At 45.0% G+C, this 21,659-nt stretch overlaps 2 protein-coding genes and 1 long non-coding RNA gene across 6 annotated transcripts in view; 2 read left to right on the plus strand and 1 right to left on the minus strand.

Moving 5' to 3' along the window:
• Positions 1-1,402: 1,402 nt before the first annotated feature.
• Positions 1,403-8,575, minus strand: CDKN2C (cyclin dependent kinase inhibitor 2C). Of its 2 annotated transcripts, XM_075155799.1 has the most exons (3): positions 7,340-7,622; positions 6,832-6,972; positions 1,403-3,294 (listed from the first exon to the last, which is right to left on the minus strand). In XM_075155799.1, exons 2-3 carry the CDS (start codon positions 6,958-6,960, stop codon positions 2,920-2,922), a joined length of 504 nt encoding a protein of 167 aa, XP_075011900.1. In that variant the 5' UTR covers positions 6,961-6,972; positions 7,340-7,622; the 3' UTR covers positions 1,403-2,919. The 2 variants fall into 2 exon arrangements, 1 of the variants encoding a protein (XP_075011900.1); XR_012674445.1 differs by lacking the exon at positions 6,832-6,972 and having other exon boundaries at positions 3,174-3,294; positions 7,340-8,575.
• Positions 8,558-10,795, plus strand: LOC142084802 (uncharacterized). The gene is made up of 2 exons (XR_012674446.1): positions 8,558-9,244; positions 10,122-10,795. It is a non-coding gene; the product is annotated as an uncharacterized LOC142084802 (long non-coding RNA).
• A 1,900-nt stretch (positions 10,796-12,695) lies between these two features.
• Positions 12,696-21,659, plus strand: part of FAF1 (Fas associated factor 1) — a 174,585-nt gene continuing 165,621 nt past the window's right edge. For 2 of the 3 annotated variants that reach the window (XM_075155795.1, XM_075155793.1), the window contains exon 1: positions 12,696-13,091. Coding sequence is in view for 1 of the 3 variants with exons in the window: in XM_075155793.1 (XP_075011894.1) it covers positions 13,047-13,091 (45 nt within the window). In the remaining 2 variants the exon portion in view is untranslated. Of the gene's footprint in view, positions 13,092-13,266; positions 13,298-21,659 lie in introns of all 3 variants that reach the window. The other variant, XM_075155797.1, reaches the window with a different exon arrangement.

Genomic DNA, 21,659 nt, shown 5'->3' on the forward strand with positions numbered 1-21,659 from the left:
CACCCGTGTAACCGAAATAGGGGAGAGGGCTCTTTCCCCATAGCTGTGTTCTCACGCAGCCTGGTCAGTGTGAATCCTGGTACAGCTACATTTTATACTCTATTGCTTCATATTTTTCTGTGCTTGCTGTATTTGTTTCTATTTATACATCTCGTCTCGATACTATATTGTTCACTGCCTATTCTTGGGCTGGTGCAGGACAATCTCTGCTCCTGCCTGGGAGGCTTACTTTTCAGTTGGTTTATGTCTCAATAAAAGCTCTCAAAAATATCTCGTTCCATCTCACAGGCTGCAGTTTTGCATCTCCGGGTCAATATTATTGTCGACATTTTCACAAATATGCGAATTTGTAAAACTGGACTTTCTGATGTTGCCAGACTACTAGGGAGAAATCACGAAAGTGATTTCTAAAACCACACCCGATATCAGCATCCTTTTTCGGTATAAAGATTCCCTATTAATGAGGCTTGCTTTGTATTATTTTCTCCTCGCTCAGTAAATGTAAAAACTTCGGCAGGAAAGCCGACCCACAGCACAGCCCAGCACCTTCGGTCACCTGCAAACCCCGTGGGGTGCACTAACCCACCGGCTGATTTATTTCTTTGGTTTCCCAGGGGCTTTTTGCAGTAACTGTTAACTTCCTGGAGCGAGAGAGTAATTTTCCCTTTCAAAGTATCTAACTAGGAATTTCAATTTATAATTTTTTTTCCGATAAATGGGGTGGCTTACAGAGAAAATGCAGCAGTAAAAGCAAATAAAACGTACCTTTAAACTAGGCTTAATATCGCCCGTGAGCCAGCGGCTAACGCTACAGGCATGGCCGTGGTGTGACACGTCCTGGCTTTAGGCGCCAGCTTCTGGCGTGCAGGAAAAGCCGCTGTTTCTGCCCAGGCGGGGCATCTTTCTCGGGAAAGCAGTTGTTTTATTAAGCCACTACTTAAACTTCGGCTTAGCGTAAATTAAATGCTGATGGAGCTCGAAACGGGTCTGGGATTAAGTTTTTTAGTAGCACAGGTGAAAAATAAGTGAGAAAGATGAACATTACCTTTCGGTGTTCACCTCTGCGGTAGCAGGGAACGGGAGAAATCGTGGTGGCAGCGCGGATTTCTGCTTTCTAAGAGGAGTGCAGGGCACTAGTTGTGGAGAAGGAAAAAGCTTGGAGCATCCTCCAGGACATGAGGAAGGGGAGACGGATAGCAACAGGGAGTGGTTTGGGTCACTTCACCTCGGGGACCTGCGGATTACGTTGCTCGGTTTTAATATTTCAGATGGGTTTAGTGCTCTTTATACCGGGTGTTTTGCGGGTTATTTCCCCAATCATGCACCCTGTGTGCCGTGCTGCTTGGATTAATGATCTCTAGATCCCTTGTGAACAAAAAATGATAACAAAAGCGCGCAAAACTTCATATTTCAGGTTTTTAATCAGAAAACACAGCAGTGCGACAGAGCGTATAGTGAACGTGACAGACAGTTTCAGCAAATTACTTTTTACTTGAAAACGGTAGCAACTGATTTTGTGGGGCTAAAATCTTTTTTTTTTTAAGAGTTAAAATCTAAACTAATGTACACCCCCTCCTCTTTTAAGTGCTATTTTAAGTACTATTCATTTTGCATTGAATTAAAACCTTCTATTTTGCGCAATTGAAATTTAGACTATTCAAAATAAAGCACTTTAAACTGTCCATCTGTCCAACAACTAAATCCTGTACAAATGTCAAACGTTTCACACTAAACCCTCTCCGATTCCGTGCTGAGTGTCGTTAGCTCCTGTTGTAGCTGGAGAGGTAAATGAGTTGGAGTCTGATGAATACTCTCGACTCTATTGCAAAGGAAAATTTTCATGGTTAAACTGTGTTTTAGGTGCAAGCAATAACATAACTTCCCGAATATCAAACGTGCTGCTTCCTAAATGTCATTGTATTCAAATAATCCTGTTTTGTGAGATTCATCTGTCATTAAAATAGTTCATTTCCAGGCAAAACAGAAGAGTTGATGGAAAGTAAGTATTTCTTAAAGAGCATCTAAACTGCACTCAGCTTATGAAGCGACCAGAAAACTTGTTGCATTACAGCCTTCGTGTCCTCTTGCCTCTGACAATAGTTCTCTGCTGCTTGTTTTGAAACTGGAAACAACGTCTTGCTCAGTGCACAGTAAACACGAACTACTGAACTGAGCTCTTTGAAACCTCTGGCAATCAAAAAAACACCACTTACACTGTTTCTGGAAACTAAACTCAAAACCAGCTTGGTAAAAGTTTAAATATACAAAGGGGAAAAGTGTCATCTACATTTAGAAAGTAAGTAAGTGACCTACTTCTACAAGCTCTTGTTAGTGTCAAAATGCAGCTATTTCTCAAAGCGGAATCCTCTGTCCGCAGGCCAAGCAGCCTTTGACTTCAAGCTCTGCCTGCGCAGGGAGTTGCAGGTTGCCCCTTAATAGGCTGTTTTCGTCCCAAACAGGACTTCAACCTCTTCAGCCCGACCGAAGCGGGGGGAAGGGGGGCCGGGGGGCTGTGTTGAGAGGTGGGAGAAATCACAGCAAGCTATTTCGTTTTCCAGCAACATTAAGCATGTGAATATGTAACTCTTGTATTAATGACTCAATATGAATGACCTAAAATAAATTGTAAAACTTGATACTGGAATATTAGGAATGAGCGATCAACATATACACGGCAGAGTCTGTGAGTGCTTGGTAAATGGCAGGTGTGAGGAATTGCCGGGAGCATGGATTTAAAACCTTCCCATTATCTAAAAACCCACCTCTAGAATTTCTTGAGATTTATACTACCAGCTGTTCGGGGGAAAAAAAAAATAGCAGTAAGGTTGCAACAAATGTTATTAAAAAGGAAGGGGGAAAAAAAAGAAAGAAGGCTGCAAGAAGCCTTAACGTCCAAGGGAGAGCCCGTCCGCGTTGGGTCTAATTCATGGCTGCAGGGAAGAAGCTGCTGTCCTCCAAGAGCTTCACCACGGCGGATCTCTTGTAGAGCTTGGCCAGGTCGTAGGCGGTGGCCCCCCGCTTGTTCTGGTGGCCCACCTTGCACTCCGCGCGCGCCAGCAGGAGCTCCACCACCCGCACGTGCCCCTCGCGGGCGGCCAAGTGCAGGGGCAGGTTGCCCTCGTTATCCTCAACGTTAACATCGGCTTTAAACTCCAGCAGAGTCTGCAAAGTGTCCAGAAAACCCTCTCTGGCTACATCATGAATTACAGCGAAGCCAGTACTGTCTTTCAGATTGGGGTTCGCACCCTTCATTAGCAACCTCCTGGCAATTTCGGGGTTCCCGAGTTTCATTACCTGCGAAAGAGAAAAGAAGAGTTGAATTCCGCGGGGGGGGGGGGGGGGGGGATGTGCTTCAGCAGGGGGCTTAGATCCTCAGTTCTTATCTCTGGGTTTCGCCATGGCTCAATCCTCTTTTAAAACAGCCAGAAGAGCCCCACCATAAAACTAACGATGCACCAGAACATCTATTTTTAATGTATTTTTCACTAAACTCGGTGAAATGGTGGAAGATGTTATCATTTCGGTGGTAATAGCTTTCTGTCTCGGAGAGATTAATGTCTGAAACAGGCGGTGTAGAATGGGGATATAATAACTTTTTTTTTTTTTTTTAACGTGGGTTATCTCAGTTTCTTAACATACAAAAATTAAGTATGGTTCGCTTTTATTTGCCTTAGTATTGAGACACCTTTGCATTACTGTTTAATCTCGTTAAACATCAAATATAGGGTCTCTGAGGAACAGATATTTTACCTCAGCAACAGCAAATGTAGGATGTGTTTTTATAAGCTTTCAGGTGTTTACATTGTCTGTGCATTATCATAAAACAAATATTTGGACTGTACCATAGCTCTGTCTGCTAAGAAAAATAAATGCTAGAAGAAATTTTTCTCCCCAATATTTGTGTTTCATTATGTCACCCAAAAAGGAGAAGTTAGAAGGAATGTTTCAAAGTTCCAGAAGTTTTCTTCTAAAACCAGTATATTATATTGTACTTTCATAATTTCACTATAAGTAAACTGCGGCTATATTCTGTTGTTAAAAACATCCCTTTTAAAAAAAAAAACAACAACAATAATTGGATTTTCTGACTGTTTCTCTCAGGAAAAAAAAAGCTTCTTAAATTTTCTCGATTGCATCACAATACTGTCATAATTAGAACGCAAATCTCTCTTATTTGGGACTTAACAGCTCGCACCGATTTCCCCCAAATTCCTCATTTTTTGTTTTCTCAAAAACTTTCAAAAAATGAACACGGTGATGTATAATCTCCAGCCTATAGGCAATATTTGTCTGCTCTTGTAATTAGTCTAATTGTAAATGTCATATTCGAAAAAAAAAAAAACTTTTTTATTTTCTTAGAAATGTCCACACACCGATTTGAAAATCTTGGTAAAAAAAAATTTATCTGCATAAATGAGCATTACAGTGCATTAGATTTAGCATAATGTACAATTTCTACAAGGGATTTGCTGAAAAACTCTCCTGATGAAAAATATACATCAGGCTTTTTAAGAAAAACAAGCTATACTAAATATAATTACTGCAGCGTTTGTACTGTAAAGCAGCCCAGTATATTATATCTACAGACAAGAGCAAAAGTGCAGATAAGAGAGGCAGGATTCAGGGAAGGAGCTTTCTCTGTGCCCCAAGGCTCCCAGCTCCGTATGTGCCATTTCTTTCACTTCTGACTAGAGATGGAAGTGATGTAAAAGAAAACAAGAGCATTGTGATCTCTCTTTCTTTAGGAAAATCTGGACATTTTGATCTCTTTTTAAGAGCCCAGGCTGTATTATTTGTGAGTTCAAAACATGTATTTGGTTTAAGTGGGAGTTTTCTGTGTTCAGGCTAGGGGACTGAAAGCTTCAGTTAAAGATGCGGGGGGGGGAGAAAAATCATATAAAAGGTGATGCTATTGGGACGTGGGCTACAGCTGTACAGCAAATGTCCTTTATTTTGCAAAGTTTCATTTGGGGGGAGGGAGGCAAAGAAGCAGAAAGCATTAATTGAATAATTCTGACGAAGAGCACAAGGGCAGGACATGTATTTGAGGCCTGCATAGGTACACTTCATCAGAAATAAAAAGTACAGAGCAAGACAAGCTGAGCAGTTGTTTAATTAAACATAAATGCAGAAGAAAAATATAAATTCATTGGTATTAATATAGGAGCATTCTCTCCGGTTTAATTGAGAGAGAGATTAAGGAGAAATTATCTCTGTTTTGGGGAGTGCACTGACAGAGAGCTCTTTCGAGCGTGGTCATGCACCCACAGCACATTTCGGGATGATACATATTGAAAATAAGTCGACAGATTCTCCTGTTTTGATTTTTGTTGTGGTTCATTAACTTAGTTATGATTAGGCAGCGATAAGAAGTATTGTTAGGACACGGATGCGTGTTCAATACAGCTGGATGCTATGTCATTGTGTAAAATATTCCTTGATTCAGGATACGGACAGTTAGCTGCTTTTAGAAAAAAAATACATTACTGTAGGACAAATCGGTTTTCAGCCCTCGTCCCGAGGATAAACCAGCTAGCTAAATGTTTCCTGCTTTCTTAAAGAAGTTAGTTTGTGTAAGTTTTTAATTTAAATCCTTTCACTCTCTTAAAAGTTGCTGCAAGTGCCTGCACTGCCATGCGATGCCCTATTTAGGTGCTAACAGGACAGAGAGGAGCTCACAGATCTCCAGCTTCAGCGAAATTGTCAAAAAAGGGTCATTCCTGCTTTTTTAGCAAGAGGTACTTGTTTTCCAGCTCTAACATTTTGATGTTAAGCCAAAAAGGCTGTAAATATCTCGAGCACATTCGCAAGCTATACGCTGTTTAGAAAGCCAATTTCAGAAATTATTATCATGGTTTCGGGGGACGGGGGGAGAGGAGTTAACAAACGATTTTTCTCATGTGTGAAATTAAAAAGACCTATAGCTCCACTTCCACATTTCATTACTTATATCTTAAGTACAAATAACCACACTTTTTTTCTCCGGATTTATAAAGCACTTCTTTCACTATTTGGTAGGTATTCTAGCCTTTTCGCCATCATTATCTGATATTACTAAAAGCAAAATCTTTCATCAGCTCCAATAGTTAGCAGTTGGACGAGTTCCAACTCCTGCCTGCACAGCCACACGCTTAAAAATTAGGACGTAGCACCCTATACGATCAGAAAGGCAGTAGCTGGAAGCAGTGCCCTGCTAGCCGATCTAAAAAAGCAAATTTTTAAGCCTTAATTATGAATGAAAATGCAAGTGCTTCAGCCGGAACCCTAATTCGTAGGGCTAACTCTTAATGTACATCGAAGGTCCTCGGTTCTGAGCAGCATGCTTCCCAATGAGAAAGGTCATTCCTCACAAACAGCGTATAAAGGAAAAGTACCCTCTACAGCAGACCCCAGAACCGAGACAAGTCACGCTTTAAAAGCATATTGCAGGGAAAAAAAAGGAGAAAAAAAAGATCAATCCTAAGCTCCAGAGAACAGCACATTTGTGTTTACAGACCTGCTATGAAATCCTGCTCACCTAAGCTGATTTCTTTTCATCTCAGCTCTTTCATTCCTTGCCTCCTCCCCACGAAGTTACAAAATATTAGCAAACTCGTAGCCCGTTTGACATTGAGGGTGATCCCCGACTGAAATAATGGTTTTGACCAGTTTTATTTCAAGTACGTCATTTTAGGGAGTTGGAGCCACTAAAGTTATAAAATATGGCATCCAACGAGTTTGAAAAACCACTCGAATTTCATCCACCAGCCTGTTTAAAACGTTGTCTTTTTTGGAAACCCGGGTCACGTAGGTACCAGTGATGAAATATTTTCTCCCTCTCTGGATACCAACCTGCAGCGCAGTCCTCCCAAATCCATTTTGTGCATTGACGTTTACATTCTTTTGCAACAAATTAGTAAGTTGCACTAGGTCCCCCTTGGCAGCCGCGGACGCCAGCTCGTTCCCAGAAGGCTCGGCCATTCTTTAGGGTGACTGACGATCGGAAAAAAGATGAGATTTTTTTTTTTTTTTTTAACCAGGCATGGCATCGGAGACTGACAGAAGGATTGGGATGGTTAATCTTCTGGAGTAGACCGTGTAGTAAATACTCGTAAAAAACCTCCTTGCCAAGAGCCCGCCCCTAACTCACACGTGATTGTTCAGCAAAACTGCAGCTCCACTTGAAAGAAGATTTCTTTGCTTCCACATATAGAGTAACTCCTATTAAAGACTTTGGCCACTTTCGGGGGGGAATAGATTAATAGCTACGCAATATATCGTATATGTTACAGGTAACATATATACACGTACAGCGGAGACTCACTCAGACCTGAGATCTTTGAAGAAGAAGACAACCCACCCTGTTCACAGTCGGGATCTGAGACTTTAGCAGCAACAGCTCCGAGGAAAAGTCTTCTGTAGCAGTGTGCATCCAACTCCCGCTCGGGATCCCCCCTTTCATCCCACACCGCCGCCCCTAGTCCGGGCCCAGCAGGGAAAAGAAGGACGCGCCGCGCCCGCGCAGGGCAGGGCGCGGCGGCAGCGGCTGCCCGGCCGCCGAGCTGGCTCCCTCGGTGCTCTCGCTCCCCGCAGCAGCAGCAGCAGCAGCAGCAGCTTCACTCCCGCGGCCCCGCGCAGCCTCCGCGCAGCGGGCGGGCGCGATCCCGGCCGGCGGCCGCCCCCGGCGGCGGCGGCTCCGGAGCATCCAGGAGGGCGGCGGGTCTGCGGGCGGCGGCCTGGCGGTAGCGGCGGGGCGGGGGGGGCTGCCGCGTCGCGCCGCCCGCGCTCAGGGCGCGGAGGAGCCGCGGAGCGGGGCCGTCTCCGCCGCCCGCCGGGTCCCGCGGCCGCTGCCCGCGCTCTGCCGAGCGCTCCCCGGCGACAGCCGCGCCTCTCGCCCCGGCCGGGGAGCGGAGGGCGAGCTCCGGGCGGGGCAGGGGCTGTGCCGGTGTCCGCCGCTGCCCCGGCTCGGCTGTGCTCGGGAGCCTCCCGGCGCGCAGTGACAGCCGCCGCTCGCCGCCTCTTTCGACTTCGTGAAATAAAGCTGCACTTGCCGGTCCGCGGCCGCTGCCTCCGCCCGCGACTCCGCGCTCCCCCTTTTTTAAGCACAAACAATCGCTACTTCTGTTTCCTACGGACACGAAGCCGGTTTCTCTTTTTTTTTTTTCCCCCTTTTTTTTTTTTAACCTCATCAGCTTTTTTTGAAAAGAAAAAAAATTTGAGCGCTTTTTGAGTTGAAACACCCGCCCACATTTTAACGGCAGAGATTTAAGGAGGCGCGGCGGAGTTGCGGCACGGCCGGGCAGGAAGGCCTGCAGCGGCGCGCACCCGCCCCTCGCCCGGCCCCGGCCCCGGCCCCGGCCCCGGCCCCGGCCCCGGCCCCGGCCCCGGCCCCGGCCCCGGCCCCGGCCCCGGCCCCGGCCCCGGCCCCGGCCCCGGCGCGCAGGCCCCAGGCCCCAGGCCCCGGCCCCGGCCCCGGCCCCGGCCCCGACCCCGCAGCGCGGCGCCTTGTGTCGTTCCCCTTGCCGTGCAGCCTGGGCACGGCGCTGCCCCGCCACAGCCATAACAGTCAGGGTGCTTTTAGGAGGAGCGCTGCTGAGGCCTAGGGGGGGAAAAATGGGCAGGAGGGGGGGACTGAAAAGACAGGGAGGTTTTAGCACCGGGAGCCGCCGCGCTCCGGCGGGAGGACCGGGGATCGGGGGAGTTCGGTGGGCGGGAGGGCAGCCTCCCGCCGCGGCTCTGCCCGGCGCTTCCCCCCGGGCAGCGGCGGTGCGCGGCCGCGGGGCGGTCTCCACCTGCCCGCGGGGGGAGCGGACCCGGACCCGGCTCCGGTCTCGGCCCCGGTCCCGGCCCCGCCGCCCTCGCTCGGCACCCCGCGGGGCAGCGGCTCCGGGGCCGGGGTGCACCCCAGCAGCGACGCGGGCTCCTCTCCCTAACGACAAGGTCAAGGATGGAGGGTCAATGTCAAGTTGTCTTAACGGTGGAAGGCGACTGTCCGCGGTGGCAGTCCTTGCTTTCCGCCTTTCTGGTGTCCTCGATTGATCTGAAAGTGCCATTTTGAGGGGAAAACGCACCCAGCCACCGAGAAGACGTGCGGGCTTCGCTTTTCCTTCAAAGGGCGAAGAAGTGCCGATGGTACCGTACGGAGATTTCATTGCCATTCTGCCTAACAGCATTTAATCTCTTGAAACTGCTTTAATGGCCGGATTGCTTTAAGTTTCAGGGACACTTGGAAGGCTGAATTCTGCCAAAGCGAACCCTCCGAGAGGTAAGATGCGATGTCATGGCTCCCTGATAAGCATACGTAACCCATCGGTCGCAGAGGCAATCTGCTCGTCTGTTTTCTGCGTGGACGCTACGGGAAAGTTAATTTGAATGTAAACACGCGTGAGGCAGCTCGGGGAGGTGCGTTAGTGAGGCAACCTGCCCGGCAGCGACATTAGCTCCTCCCGCAGTGCCCTGCGGGGGAGACCTGCCGCTGGCAGCCGGGCAGGGGCAGGGGGTGGCCGGGCCCCGACTCCCAGCCACCGCCGCCGGGGCCAGAACCAGTTGTGCAGGGATGGACCTGGAAGCCGGGCAGCTGGAGGAAGTCAGTGTGACTCCTGCATCTGGCTCTCCTTTCAGCTTCGGTTGCTTCTTGCTTCGCAATCGCATTTTCCCGTCTTGATTCCCCCACCCACGCTTGTTTGTGAAAATACAAAGGTGACAAGTCATGAGCCGCCTACACACGGAGCCGGGAAAGCAGCTATGCTCAAATTATCAACTGGCCCCCACTCACACTCTCACTCAAGGGGAAAAAAGCGCGCATTTTTAAGGGCCTCGTTATGATAATTCTCGGCCAGAAGTAATAGTGCTAACAGCTTTGTAAACAAAAATATGAATGGTAATTTCCCTCAAAGTTAACTCTAGAAATGTATGTATATAAATAATATCCAGGTATTCAAATATAGTTGCTTTTCTGCATCGGGAAGGAATTTTTATGCAAAACTTCGAATATTCAGTCAGGCGGCATATAAATGACTTATTTTGTGACTAATCAGTGTCTAAAATCCACAGGCTTTGGTGGTGTTACTGGTTGCTAACTTACTGCAGAACTAGACCTGCAAGTCTTACAACAGTGCCCCATTATTTTTTTTGTTTTACAGCTCAGAATAAACCCCCCATCTTCTGTTAAGCACACCACATAACAAAAATAATTAAGTAAAGTGTAGCTGGGGTGCTGCAGGCCTCCTGCAAGTGAAGCTGCCCGGCCAGAAAATGCCGTCAAACCTCCTTCACCGTGCGGGTCTGTCAAAAATCTTTGCAGAAAGCAGCACTTTAATCCTAATAATTTCCTCTCGAGAATGAGAAAGATACTCCTCCTAAAACAGAAGGGGTTGCCCCCGCCGGCTCCATAATCAGCGGCCGAACCACCTTCTGGAGGGAGATATGATCGCCGGGCATTGCAAGGAGTAAAGTAAGCGAGTGTCCCCCCGGCTCTCTATTTTGTCTGGCACTCGTTGGAGGAAAAAAGCCGCCTCGAGTGGGTCGGAGAGAGAGGGGTTGTGAGAAGGAGAATAGAAACTTTCGCTGTGACTTGAACGTGAACTTCCTGGGGCACGTGCAGCTTTTCACCTTTTCTTCACGTTCTGGATCAAATCCTTCCTGTTTTGATCGAATATAGATATAATTATTTAAAATATGACTGTAATAGACGTGAACGCCGTGTAACTAATCTTGACAACATACCTATAGCTTCAACTCGTGCCAGGAATTAATTGGCTTTAATCCAATTGCTAAAACTCGCTTTTCAGCCTTTATTATAGTTACTCTCTAGTAATGTGTGGGTGGATTTATTTGTAATTTAGCATAGGCTGTCCCTGGCATTGCACCATACCTCGTACCTAGTACAGAACTGTCTGTAACATCAAACTGGAAAAAAAAAGGGCAGGTGTGAGGGCAATTACTTTATCATCCCTCCGCTCGGAGGTGGGGAGCTCGAATTGTTAAGCCAAAGTCAGCAGGCAATAAAAACCTCTTGGGAAAGCCTGCCAACGTAAATTAGAGCAGAAACACGATAAAATATAATATTCAACTTCTCTGACACCCCGGCTTTGCATCGTTAAGTGGCATTTTACTGTGGCCTCAACCCGCCTGAAGACCTTGAGCGACTCCGCCGCCGCCAGACACCCGCCCCAGGCGCCCTGAAGCCCGCGCTCCCCAGCAGCGCCCGCAAACAGGCTTTAAACAATTCCCAGGAGTATTTTTCTTGGGAACACGGACTCTCCTGAAGGTACAGTTTAACTTTTCATCGCCCCTGTCCGCACGCAGCATTAGCTCGCTGTCCCTCCCCACCGGCGGACCCCGCCGCGGTGGGCGGTCGCGCTGTGTCCCCCCCCGCAGCTCTCCCCGATGCCAGCCCGGCTGCTGCGGCAGGCCGGAGAGTCTGAGAAACTCGTCTATAACCCTCACGGACGGAAGAGAAAAACAATAAAGGACTGTTTCCTAAACCCGGCAAAATAACTTGATTCAAAGATATAATCATGTAGCTTTCTTAGCTTTCGCTAATGAGAAAGATACTTGATCTATTTGTGACCTCAGGTAGCTGCGACACTCATAGAGCTGAGCAGAACATGTTGGATTAATTAGCAAATTGGTGTCCGAATGCGTGTTTGTGTTTAACGACAGTGATAAGGGGGTAGGTGAACGGCATCAGGTTGTAGGAGGCAGACTTAAAAAGCATGAATTACAGCTAGAGTTGCATTACTTAAAAAAAACCCAGATTTATCTGTGGTACATAATGCAATTGCATCTTACAGTACTGGAGTGCTAAGCTTGAGTGAGGGCCGCTGTGCAGATCACGGTCTGTTGGCTCAGGAACCAGTGAAAAATGCTTTTCCTTCTTTTGAGAGAAGTACGAAGACGGGGAAAATTACCGCTCTACCGGCTCCCCCCAGCCGGTGCGTGCCCCCCGCGCCGGGGAGGTTCGGGTCACTCGGCAAGCACAAAGCCACGGGTTGTCAGAGCAGACGCAAACCGCGCTGGGGACCGAGTCACTGTATTGACTGATGCCACCGCGATCCCGCCCGCTCCTCTGTCCCGGGGGCGCGGATGGATGCCCCGCTTCCGCACGGGGAGCAGAGCCGCCCTCCGGCCGGCGGCCGCAGCGGCCCTTGTTCCCCGCCCCCCACCCCCGGGTGGCGGGCCCGGCCCGGGCTCGCCACAGCCAGGGCCCCGCCGACCCGTTAGGCCGCAGCCGGCGGCGGAGCCCAGCCGGGCCACCCCGCGCCACTGCCGGGCCCGGGGAGCCGCCACCTGCCGCCAACCGCCGGCGACCGGGGCGGGAGTCAGCCCCCGGGGCAGCGCCGCGCCCGGCCGAGCCGGGGGCCGGAGCTGCCCCGCCCGCTCGGAGGAGCCGCTCGCCCGCTCTGAGGCCGGGCCGGAGCCGCAGCCGTTGCCCCCCGGAGGCTGAGGCGGTCCGTCCCCTCAGGAAAGGCCTACGCGTGGGCCGCGGGCTCCCTCAGACCGCTCGCCCGGACCGGCCGCCTGTGGCCCCGCGACCCGGCGCGTGCACCTTCCGCCGGGCACCGGCGCGGGCTCCCGACGCGGCGGGGCCGGGGCCGTGGCGGGGCGCAGCGGCCGCGGTCACCGCGCGCTGCCGGAAAGGCGCGGCCCCACCCCCTCCCCCGGCTTCGCGAGCGCTTGACAGGAGGGTGGTCACGTGCCGGCCGCAAAGCGCCTCTTTGCGACCTCAATGACAGGCAAAATGTGCGACAGGCGCTGTGGAGGCAGGGAGGGAGAGGCGCTGCCTCCTCCTCCTCCCCGGGCCAGCAGCTGAGGCAGCGCTGCCCGCTCCCGGCCCCGGCCCCGGCCCGCTCCCGGCCCCCTGCCCGCCTCTCTCCTCCCTCCTCCGCCCGCCGCCGCGTCCCGGCCGCCGCGGAGCTGCCAGGCGGGGCAGCCCGGGGGCGCCGCGGGAGCCTGAGAGGAGCCCGGCGCCTCGATGAGCTCCTAGCTCCCACCCTGCCCCGTCCTCGCCGGCAGCAGCTCCAGGTGCGCGGGTCAGAGCAGAGCCGGGGACGCAGCTGGCTGCAATGGCGTCCAACATGGACCGAGAAATGATATTGGCTGATTTCCAGGTAAATTTCAAGCCGCCGCCTCCGCCACACAACCGTGGCCTCTCGCTGCTTTTCTCTTTCTCCTCGTTGCTGTGCTGCTTGTTCTTTGTGGGAAGGTCCAGGGCGGTGGGTGTGAAGCCCACTCTCCACAGCCTCCGCTCTCTCTTTCTTTCTTTCTTTTTTTTTTTTTTGTCAGAAATGGGGAACGTGTGCCCTCTTCTCTCAAGGTGCGTGAACAAAATGTCTTCTTTAACTTAGAGAGTTTCAGTTTTTAATAAAAAAAAAAAAGCTTTTTCATCTACTTTGCTTGTTCCAACCCTCTACAACCACCCAGGCCCTGGGACAGCTGTGAGCCAGCTCACTTGGAAGAGGCAAATACCAGGGAGGATACAAAACTCATCACTCCTTATGATTTGTCACAGTGTCTGTAATGAATCACTTGCTGGTGCTACAGATTAACGCTGAACAGAGGTGTTTCCATTATAACATCAACGCTAACTTCGTGGTTGCCTCAGCCTATGACTGTTGTAATGACGGCAGAACTCTTCCCACCCCATTCCAAACAACATGTTTGTGCAGAAAGGAGGAATATGCCCTTAAAAGTTGTTTGTTACCTTCCCTCCTCCTTACAAAAGAGTTATAATTTAACTTCAAACTCTTAAATCTTATTCCCAGAATAAAGTCTTTCTCTAAATAAAAGTGATGTGTTCAGGAGCCTGGTTAATCTGTTCAGTATACTGCTTCTTAATATTGCTTGTTTTTATATTGTTTTTCTAAGAACAAGTAAACAAACAAGTGGAAGATACCTGCATTTGAAATAGTGGGGAGAGCCAAAAGCAGCTTGGAAGGGTATCAGATTATATTTGAATATATCTCTTTAATATTAGCTTTTCAGTTGATGTTTTTTTTTTAAGCTTTGTCCATTTGCAATGGTTGTTCTTACGTGGATAGGCTCCTGGATAGTCTTGGATTGAGTTGTAAAACTGCTGTCTCTATGTTCAACTTCTTAAAAGATTTTCTCAGCTGTTAGCAGCGAAACTATTTAATTTAGTTTAAAAAAAGTAATCCATTAATTCACTCTGTGTGTGTGTTTAACAAGAATGTTTCTTTGGAATTACAGGTAGAGTGACTGTAGGGTACATGATGTAATTCCTCTTTTGCAAAAGATATCTGATATCTTACTGACACACGGAGTTCCCAGTTGATAACAGGGAAGTGTCTTCCCTTTCAGTACCTGAGTATCTTACACCCGTATTTATTAAAATGTTTAACAAATGTTTCTATAATGATTCTTTGTTCTGTTGTGCTTGGAGATACTTTTGTGTGTTTAAGGAGTGACATCTCAATTTTAAGGCTGGGGTTTCAGGAGTTCTTCCAGTAACAATACACTGTGTAAAAGGAAACTGGGACCCAATTCTGCACTCACACTAGTGGAGATAGACTCTTATGGAATCCCTCATTATTAGCTGAAACAGGTTTACATTCAGGAATCCCAGATGATGATTAAGTTAGTGGCTGGTGAATGTAAGATTTTTTTGTTTTAAATAGAGTTTTCAGTCTGTATCCACTTTCCAAGTTTTTAGCGTCAATGCTGTTTTGCAGTTCTGCAGTATTTTTCTGCTTGGGTTTTGAAACCACTTAATAAAGGTATAAGAATAACTGCAGTGTTTGGTACCATGAAGACAAGTAAGTATTATTGCGAACTTGCAGATGGGTGGTGGAGTCACAGAAACCAGTTGTAGATCAAGGATGACATAATGTGTCTGAACCTAGAACCCAGGAAATATTTTATCATATAACAATGCTTATTTAAAAAAACCCAAACTTTTTCCTCCTGTATTTCAGCTGACAGCTTTGTTTTTCTGTTTCATTCTCTGGTTTTTTAAATAATCTCAAGCATCTACCTGATTCTGAAACACCGAACTGTCAATTGTCGTGCTGTTAAAGCTTCAGATTAGTAAAGGACTATGTCAATCATTATTAGGCCTTGTACCTTTAGGCTGTTATAAAACGGTAAAGGATTTTGGGTATTTTAAATACTTGATGATATTTAGAACTCATTCACTAAGAATTTAAAATGGAAAATAAAACATTATATGCAAAGTAATTCTGCATGATTTTCCCTTCTATATTTTCTGTACCTTTTAATTAATAAATATGTTTCTCAGAGTTCTGTTGCCATCTTCTATATTTGTGTGAGGTATCGTGTTGAAGAATGTTGTGCACACTGGAAATTTTAAAGCAATTCTTTGTAGTTTTTTTCAGCTAATCTTTGCTGAATTAAATTGGGAGGGACACTTCCATCATCATTTTACGCTTGCCTTTCCCAAGTTACTTTTGAGAGGGATAGAGCAGTGGTCTTTGAACTTTTAAAACTTTAAAGGGTTTTCCCTCCCCATAAAAAAATTTTCAGTGAAGTCATAATTATACTGATGTTTGATGCTTTTGTGAAGCTTTCATGGGCTTACTTTGTATCTTTCAGAGCCATTAGGGATTCTGCCATTGATTTCAACTAGAGCAGAATCTTGTATTGCATTTGGTTTTTCCTTTTAGCTCTGATTGTTGTAACAGGTTACTTCTGCATTCTGAGGCACTAAAGAGAAATACTTTAAAAATATTTTGTATATATACATATGTATACATACAAACATTGAATAATTTTATAAAATATTTTAACTATAGAGTAAAACACAGTAAGTGATCTACCAAAATATTTTTTCTTAATGTCTCAAGACAATTTAAGCCTGTTCTGTGTGGTTTATAATTATTTGCTTTCCCTTTCCTTTTTTAATGAGGTTACTGTATGCTACCCAGGGAGTACAAAGTACGTATTCATGCATGTGGGCTGTATAAGCAACCTGTCTAATTTTTCCTTCTTAGGTCCTCACTTAGGAAAGATTATGCAGAAGCTTAGCTTTAAACATGAGTAGTCTGATTGTTTTCAGTGGAAGTAGCTAAAGTAGTGGAGTTAAGCGCACAAACAAGTTTTAGCTGTTTTACTAAATGCAATTCAGAATTTCTCCACAAAGTGTCATTGGCATGTAGGAAAAACTCCATAGGAAAAAACCCAACAGCTTGTGTTTGTAGCATAAATTCTTTAAAAAGGTAACTGTATGTGAATTGGTAAAAGAGTGATGCCGCAACATACTGGGGGAGATAAGGGCATATAATTCCTACCAATTTTTGTTAACATCTCTGTTCTTCTTTTGTTTGTTGTGTTTAAATGCAAAATGTTCTTCCATCTCCAGTGGGATACCCAGGTACTCACGTGATACAAATATATTCATGATCTGTGCAGTTTGGGGTTTGAGGAGAATTGCTCTCACAGTGTGTTGGTCCACTTTTCGTTATAAAGAAAACAGATATTTCTTTTCTTTTTTTTTCTTTTTAAATTGCAAACTTTAGTTGCACTGAACTTGGTTAAATTGGCATAGTTAAACTGTTCAGGAATGAAAAACAATCTTTGAGTATTGGCAGAAGTGTCAGACTGATATTTTTGTATGCTAGCACCTTTACTTTTGTTTTTATAGCTTCACTGAGGTTGGGGACTAAAATTAGCCACAATATCTTTTTGTCACTAAGTTATGTCCACCTGTAGGACCACTTTATTCATGCTATGTGGTTGTCCTCACAACAGTTTAAATGTAGAGTGGGCCTAAGGGTTGGAGTGTTGTGGGAATTGCCAGCTCCTGGGTGTCCATATATTACAAAAATATCTGGCACATGGAGCTTCAGAGGAAATTTTTCAGAGAATTCACATTTTTCATTGACCAAATAAATAAGTAGCTCAAGATTCGGTCTGGGTGGGAAGACTTCGGAGTGGAATGGCAAAACTCAAAAATCCTTGCTTTCATTGAAACAACAGATATCTAATAGTTTTCTTCTTCTTCCTTCTGTCTTTCATCTATGTTCATTGTGAAATGAAGTTATGTGAGGTTTTTTCTTTTTGCAAGTTTTTTTTTTTAATCTGGGTAATAGACTGCTTTGGTAGGATTCACATGCATGTATATAAAAATACCTTTTTTTCAAACTTCACCTTTGTGTCAATCTTTTTCATGAAAACAGAGGTTTGTGGGAGGAGAAGGGGGAATTGGGAAGGAAGAACCTCATTGCCATCAGTTACAGAAAGGTGAGAAAGCATGCCAGATAATTATGTTTTAAGTTATAAAATTGACCATGACATTGATACATCAGCTTATTATTTTATTTTTTTAAGATTTAACCATAATTCAAACTACTCGTTTCCTTCTGGAATGGCTAAAATTAAAGAAACTGGAGATCTTTTTCGCTTGGAAGTTAACACAGTGCTGTAAATAACTGACAAGATATATTTTAAAAGATTTTTTTTTTTTTTGTGGTTATGGAAAACATTTGTCTGCTTAGCCCTGTACAAGATTATCTCTGTGATGCACACTGTTTTCACTGTCTAGCAGTCTATGTGCAGAGTTTACATGTGTATTCTTTTTTTTTTTTGAGGATATTAGGAGAGCTTTGCTTTCTTCTGTGTGCGTTGGCATGCTGGCTCAGGTTTTCTGTCACCTTTAAGTTATTGCCAGTATGAAAATTTGATGGGTAAAAAAGGTAGGCAGCTACAGGAATAGCTTGGAGTCAGTACTCTTGATTCTTGCTCTGGACTGTGACTTATGCTGGGGGCTGGAAAGAGTGTTTCAACCATTTTCTGTAAGGATAGACCATCCACAAAGGGGTTTTGAACAAATAGCAAAGTTGATATCCTTAACATTGATTTCTGAAAGAAATTGTGTTGTTTTGTCATGAAGGCATTGGAGCAGAAAGGACTGTTCTTGATTTCTTTGCAGGCTTTCTGTGAAGTGTTTGGCAATTCACTTGGAACAAGGTCCTCAGCCAAAGATAGGTGCTGAAGAAACTTCCAATCAAAGTTTAAATCTTTGGAAAGTGTCCTCCAACTTATGTTTAAAGTTCTTGGAGGCCTACATTTTAATCATAAAGTCTCCCTAGGCACCTAAATATCTGGTTTTATATGTGTTCAGATCTGTCTGAGCTTAAAAGATCAGTTTTGTTCATACAAAATCATTCTTTTGTGTGGCCTCTCTGTAGAATATAATGCAATTGGCGCTCCCAGAGCACAGCAGCTGGACTGAGCTCTGCAGCTCTCTCCATAGTAGTTGGAAGGAAATCCAGTACTCTATAGATTAGAAATCAGGGTTTGGGAGAGACAGGTTTGTTTTTTCATCCCCTCATACTGGGTATCTTTAGATAAAAGTGGACTCTCTAAGTTTCTAGTAGGTGCCAAGATGCTCAGCATTGCTTCACCTGACCTTTTTTTTTGTGGATATAGGTTACTATATCCTTAGCTAAATTTTGAAATCATTAACAGGGCTCTTTTTCAGTGTAAAAAAGAGGACCTTAAGACACCGTAGGATGTTGAAGTTCATACCTATGAGGCCTCTTAATTTACATTTTGATTAGAATTCCTTTTAGTCCTTGTTGCTTTTTTATCACATCTTAAATTTTGTGCATTACACAGTCAGTAGCAGCATTGGATCTGGTAGCTGGACCTCTTAGTTTGCAACACAATTGGTTTTGTTTGCTGTAAATGGCCTTAGGGTCAAGAGACATGATAAAAGCATACTGCATGCTTAGTGTGTTTTAGTTTGGTTATTTTGATTGTTGTTTTCTGCTCCCAAGACCATTGCTTATATTAATTTGTTCTTTGTGTGTTTCTGAAGAATCAACAGTTTAATTTCTTTAGATACTTTTAGACTCAGCTGTAATCCCAAAGCTCACGTTCATCAGAACAAAGCTAGTTTGATTTACTAGTCACCTTTCTGGCCTTTAAGCTGAAGGTGAAGTAGATTCCAGTCACAATAAGAACTTGGAGTAAGAGTGATGTCCATTTAGAAACACGGTAAGTTGGATATTTCCACTGATAGATGTTCAAGGAAAAGCCAGCTAATTTCTCTTGTATAAGGACAGATAGTTAATTAGAAGTACTATCTGACATTTACAGAGAAGAAACAGGATACTATGATATGTGTGCATTACAGCCCTGCTGTAAGAACCTAAATAATTTACCACTGGTGCACTGATTCATCTTTAGAAAGAGGTTTATGCTGTCCTTTTCATTCAATTACCTTGAAAAGACTCTTCACATCATAGTAATCATGTCACCATTTCCATCAGCCCATTCATATAGGTATTTGGGTTAGTAGGTCACTGAAACAGATTGAGAGGTGGTAGCTGTAGGATCCTTTTTCAAATGCCATGACAACTAATACTAATTATAATATTAAAATTATTAATTATATGTACTCCCAGAGGCTAGGAATGTGCTTTAATTGAAAGGTAATGTGAAAGTTATTTGGCACATTGAAAATAAAATGTGGCTAATATTTCTTGGTAAGCAAGGATCATTTACAGTAAACACACTTACCGAATTCATATTTTTGTGTGGAAGGAGGTTGGGAAAGGAGAGGATGAGGATTTGAGCGAGTTGCTATGTGTCTTAAGGGGTCCTGAGAATCTCCTATCTAAAGAATATTGCATTGGTGCTGGGAAGTCTGAAAGGGTAGAACTTCCCCCTCTATTTGGGCAGTTCTCATGGTTCAGTTACCATTGAAAGTTTTTATGCGTCTCCCTACTAGAAGCAAGGGTTAGTAGCTTATTAAAGGAACTACACGGCATATCTTTGATAGGATTTCATATTTTTCTAGTCAGTGGATAAGTTCGTGCATTTGTGGGGCAGCCATTAGATGAGTCCTTCCTTTTAACTACTGTAAGAACTAGAATAAAAAGCCTGGGGAAGTACCTAACATTTTACTCGTCCCTCATCATTTGGATGAAAGGAAATGACATGCTTTCTGGCTGGATTGATACCTACTAATTAAGCCCATTTTTTAGAGTTGACTAGATAATGTGCAATTGTAAAAACAAACTGGTCAAAGAGGAAACTAAAGCCCTAATGTATGCATTACATGTTGTTTCATTTATCAAAGTAGTCATCTACTGGTCCTCTACGTCTAACTGGTTGAGCAGGTCTTTGTTCTGCAGGAGTAGTTATGCTTTCAAAAGATAATTCATTAAAGCTGAAATTTTTAAGAGATGTTTTGAAACAGGAACAGAGTACGTTAGCCCTTGAGTTATTTTATGTAGGTTTCATATTTTACCTATTGCAGGAAACAATTTGTAAAGACAAGAACTCCGAAACTGAGTCATCTCTTTTTTTTTTTTTTTTTTAAAGGTCAGGTTGTTTGTGTGAGCAAATATCAAAGGTGCCATATCAGCTCAGATCGAAGACCCAGCTGGCCTAATGTCTCATCTGCAGCAGTGGCTGCTCCTTAGGAAAAAGCTGAAGGAAACAGGATTTGAATGGATTTGCTTCATCCTAGTTTCTGGAAGTCAGCACTTTAAAGGCTTGATGATAGGGTTTGTTATAAGACTTTGGAAATAAACTGTGTCAGCTTGAGTTAGTCTTGCATTCTTCAGAGACATCTGAGTAGTTTTGTGATACGTGAGTGTGCTCTGTAGAAGCTGTGTTCACTTTTCCTCAGTGTGTCATATGTATTTATGTATATACTAATTCTACTCTATATACTTTATTGGAATTTCTGCTATTTCTTATGGTCAGAAGTCAAATTTGTCTGAACTGTAGAAATCTTAACCCCTTCTGATTTGCACCCCAGTAGAATTCACCAAAAAGCTAATATCAGCACTGTGTGAATGTGAGGTTGATTTAACCTTTAATGAAAGCTGATTTAAAGAGCAGTCTGCTGGAAAAAATTAATGTTTAAGTTCCTTTAAAATTTTGGGGACTATCATCTGGTCCTGTCTCTACTGACACTTAAGGGTGAGAGAGTTCTCTGTAAAGAGCAGCTTTGTTACAGGATGGTCCCTAAGTTCCTCTGTAGTGAATATGGGTGCACAGAATTCATTTAGCTTTTATGATATGCCCTTACCTTCTTTGACTATTTCTTTAGTGTCTTCTTCCTTTGGTCCCACTGACTCGCTGGCAGGCTTCCTTGTCCTGACGCTTTTAAAAGCTTATATAATTTTTATGTCTTTAGAGAAATGTTTTTTTGCAGTTCTTGTTGGCCTGCATTATGGTATGACCTGTGCTTTGCTGGGATTTCAGTGTTCTTCTGTTTCCCTATTTTGGATACCATTTCCAGGTTTTGAAGAATATGTCATAGAACCATAGAATAGTTTGGGTTGGAAGGGACCTTTAAAGGTCATCTAGTTCAAACCTCCTGCAATGAGCAGGGACATCTTCAACTAGATCAGGTTGCTCAGAGCCTCATCCAACCTGACCTTGGGATGGGGCATCTGCCACCTCTCTGGGCAACCTGTGCCAGTGTTTCACCACCTCATGGTAAAAAATTTCTTCCTTATATCTAGTCTGAATCTACTTTCTTTTAGTTTAAAACCATGACCCCTTGTCCTAACACAACAGGCCCTACTAAGAAGTCTGTCCCCATCCTTCTTATAAGCCCCCTTTAAGTCCTGAAAGGCTGCAATAAGGTCTCCCCGGAGCCTTCTCTTCTCCAGGCTGAACAACCCCAACTCTCTCAGCCTTTCCTCATAGGAGAGGCGTTCCATCCCCCTGATCTTTTT

The sequence above is a fragment of the Calonectris borealis genome, chromosome 8 (genome assembly GCF_964195595.1).
Source record: "Calonectris borealis chromosome 8, bCalBor7.hap1.2, whole genome shotgun sequence".
NCBI classification, from domain to species: domain Eukaryota; kingdom Metazoa; phylum Chordata; class Aves; order Procellariiformes; family Procellariidae; genus Calonectris; species Calonectris borealis.